General features: G+C 53.3%; 1 protein-coding gene across 1 annotated transcript in view; it reads left to right on the top strand.

The window, feature by feature from the left end:
- LOC308153999 (CUB and sushi domain-containing protein 3-like) overlaps positions 1–2,500 on the top strand; it is a 504,776-nt gene that overhangs the window by 421,954 nt on the left and 80,322 nt on the right. Inside the window, 2 exon segments of the mRNA XM_080527180.1 lie at positions 1,245–1,418; positions 2,440–2,500. The exon segment at positions 2,440–2,500 is cut by the window's right edge and continues 125 nt beyond it. Of these exon segments, the coding sequence (XP_080383306.1) occupies positions 1,245–1,418; positions 2,440–2,500 (235 nt within the window).

A 2,500-nucleotide genomic window follows, 5' to 3' on the forward strand; every position in this document is an offset into this window, starting at 1 on the left:
ATGAGCGGGCCGGCGCCTTACATGGTAGCTTGCCGCCATCGGTGTGTGAATGTGTGTGAATGGGTGAATGAGAGGCCGTTGTAAAGCGCTTTGGAATAAGGCGCTATATAAAGACCCTTTCACACATACAAGCCTTCCCAGTAGATTCCATGAAATTGCACAGGCAATTTCCCTGGTCGAGACCATGTATAATTCCATGAAATTTGCAGGGTCGCTGCATGTCTGAATGGACCCTGATTATTGCCTGGTCCGGCACGCAAAGGGTTACGTATGTCTGACGCAAGACGTTTTCACGTGAAACAAGTTAACCAATCGTAAGCCTCTGCCTCTGCTGGTGACGCTCTTCCTGTTTGCTTCCTGTTTATATGCTTGTCCAATTGGATTCAGCAACAAACACCCATTTTACACCCGTTTCTACACCCGTAAGTCAGTCCATTTTGAGTGTGAGAGAGAGAACAGGAGGCTTGTTGAGAGAGAGAACAGGAGGGTAGTTGGAAACCTTCAAGTTCAGCCGGTTTCCCCTGTGAGCTTAACTTTTAACTTCCTGAAGTTCTTGTTGAAAAGCTGTCTCTCTCACTCACTGTGTGTGTGTGTGTGTGTGTGTGTGTGTGTGTGTGTGTGTGTGTGTGTGTGTGTGTGTGTGTGTGTGTTACAGAAGTTCAGAAGTCAGCCCAACTTTAGATGTATTACAACAAAATCAATACAGAGTCAAATACTTTTCCTCGACCTTTCTCTGTGTGTGTTTCTCTTTATCCCTTTCTCTGTTTCTGTGTGTGTGTGTGTGTGTGTGTGTGCCTCTGTTCTCACTCTCTCTCTCTCTCTCTCCCTCTCTCTCTCTCTCTCCCTCCCTCTCTCTCTCTCCCTCCCTCCCTCTCTCTCTCTCTCTCTCTCCCCCTCCCTCCCTCTCTCCCTTCCTCTTCCCCTCTCCCTCCCTCCCTCCCTCTCCCCCTTCCTCCACTCTCTTATAAACATACACAACCTATAAACACTCTTTCCTCCCCTCCTCTCTCCCTCCCTCTCCCCCTCCCCTCCACTCTCCTATAAACACACACAACCAATAAACACTCCCCCCCCTCTTCCCCCCTCCCTCCCCCTCTCTCCTCCCCTACCCCCTCTCCTCTCTCCCTCCCTCTCCCGATTCCTCCACTCTCTGATAAACGCACACAACATTTTTAACACCCTCTCCCTCCCCTCCTCCCCTCCTCACCCATCTCCCCCCCCCCCCCCCCCACCCCTCCCTCCAGCCATCAGCTGCGGTCACCCCGGCAGCCCCATCTACGGTCGCACGGTCGGCAGCGGCTTCAACCTGGACGATGTGGTCAGCTTCTCCTGTAACCTTGGTTACGTGATGGAGGGCCCGCCACGCGCCCAGTGCCAGGCCACCCGCCAGTGGAGCCACCCGCCGCCAACGTGTAAAGGTGGGGAGAAAAGTTAAGTCTTCTATTTTAACAGCCGCCCAGACCGATCGACGACTTCCTGTTTGTGTTGTTCTGTCTTCCTGTCTTCCTGTCTTGGTCACCTGTTTTCTTCCTGTCACCTGAGTGAATGCACGACACAAAGGGTTAGGGTTAGACTTCCTGTTGTGTCACACCGCCCCCCCCCCCCCCCCTCCCTGTGTCTCTGTCCTGTCACCTGTCAGTCACCTGAGCGATGCACGGCACTCTGGGTAAAAGGGGAGGAGGGAGGGAGGGAGGGAAGAAGGTGTGTGTGGGTGTGTATGTGTGTGTGTGTGTGTGTGTGTGCGCGCTCGTGCGTGCATTTGTGAACGTTTGCGAGCGTGTGTGTGTGGATGGTAATTTCACAGCTCTCAGCCCTAACTGTGGATGTTTATGGATGATAATCACCCACCTGTTTCTAGTGTTTATGAATTATGATCTACTGGTTAACATGCAACATATGTTGGTTGTTATGTTGTGATGTTGTGTTTTGTTCTCCATTAATAATGAAGCTCCCCAGCCCAGGGACAAGAGCTTTAATTGGAGTTTTAATGAATTACATATAAAAAATAAAGAACTACATTGTTTATCTCTCGCCGTGCTCCCCCTCCCTCCTCCCCTCCACCCTCCCCCTCCTGAACACCCCCCCTCCCTCCTCCCCTCCTCCCCTCCTGAAAACCCACCACCCATCCACCCTCCCATCCTCCCCACCCACCCTCCCCTTTCCAAACCCCCCCATCCACCCGGTTCCAACCTCCCCCTCCCCTCCCATCCACCCCACACCCCCCTCCCCTTCCCTCCCCCCAAATGAGCTGAGGTCAGAGGTCGAAGGCGTGTCCTACGTGTGACGTGAAGCTGCCCCTTCCATGTTTCTGCCAAATAACACATGTATTCTCTTCTTATCTCTCCCTCCTTCTTTCCCTCCCTCCCTCCCTCCCTCTCTCCCTCCCTCCCTCCCTCCCTCCCGCCCTCCCTCTCTCCCTCCCTCTCTCTCTGTGTGCAGTGGTGAACTGCTCTGACCCAGGGATCCCAGCTAACTCTATCAGGCAGAGTAAGATCGAGCA

This window comes from Nansenia antarctica (genome assembly GCF_963989245.1).
Source record: "Nansenia antarctica genome assembly, chromosome: 3".
Classification (NCBI taxonomy): Eukaryota; Metazoa; Chordata; class Actinopteri; order Argentiniformes; family Microstomatidae; genus Nansenia; species Nansenia antarctica.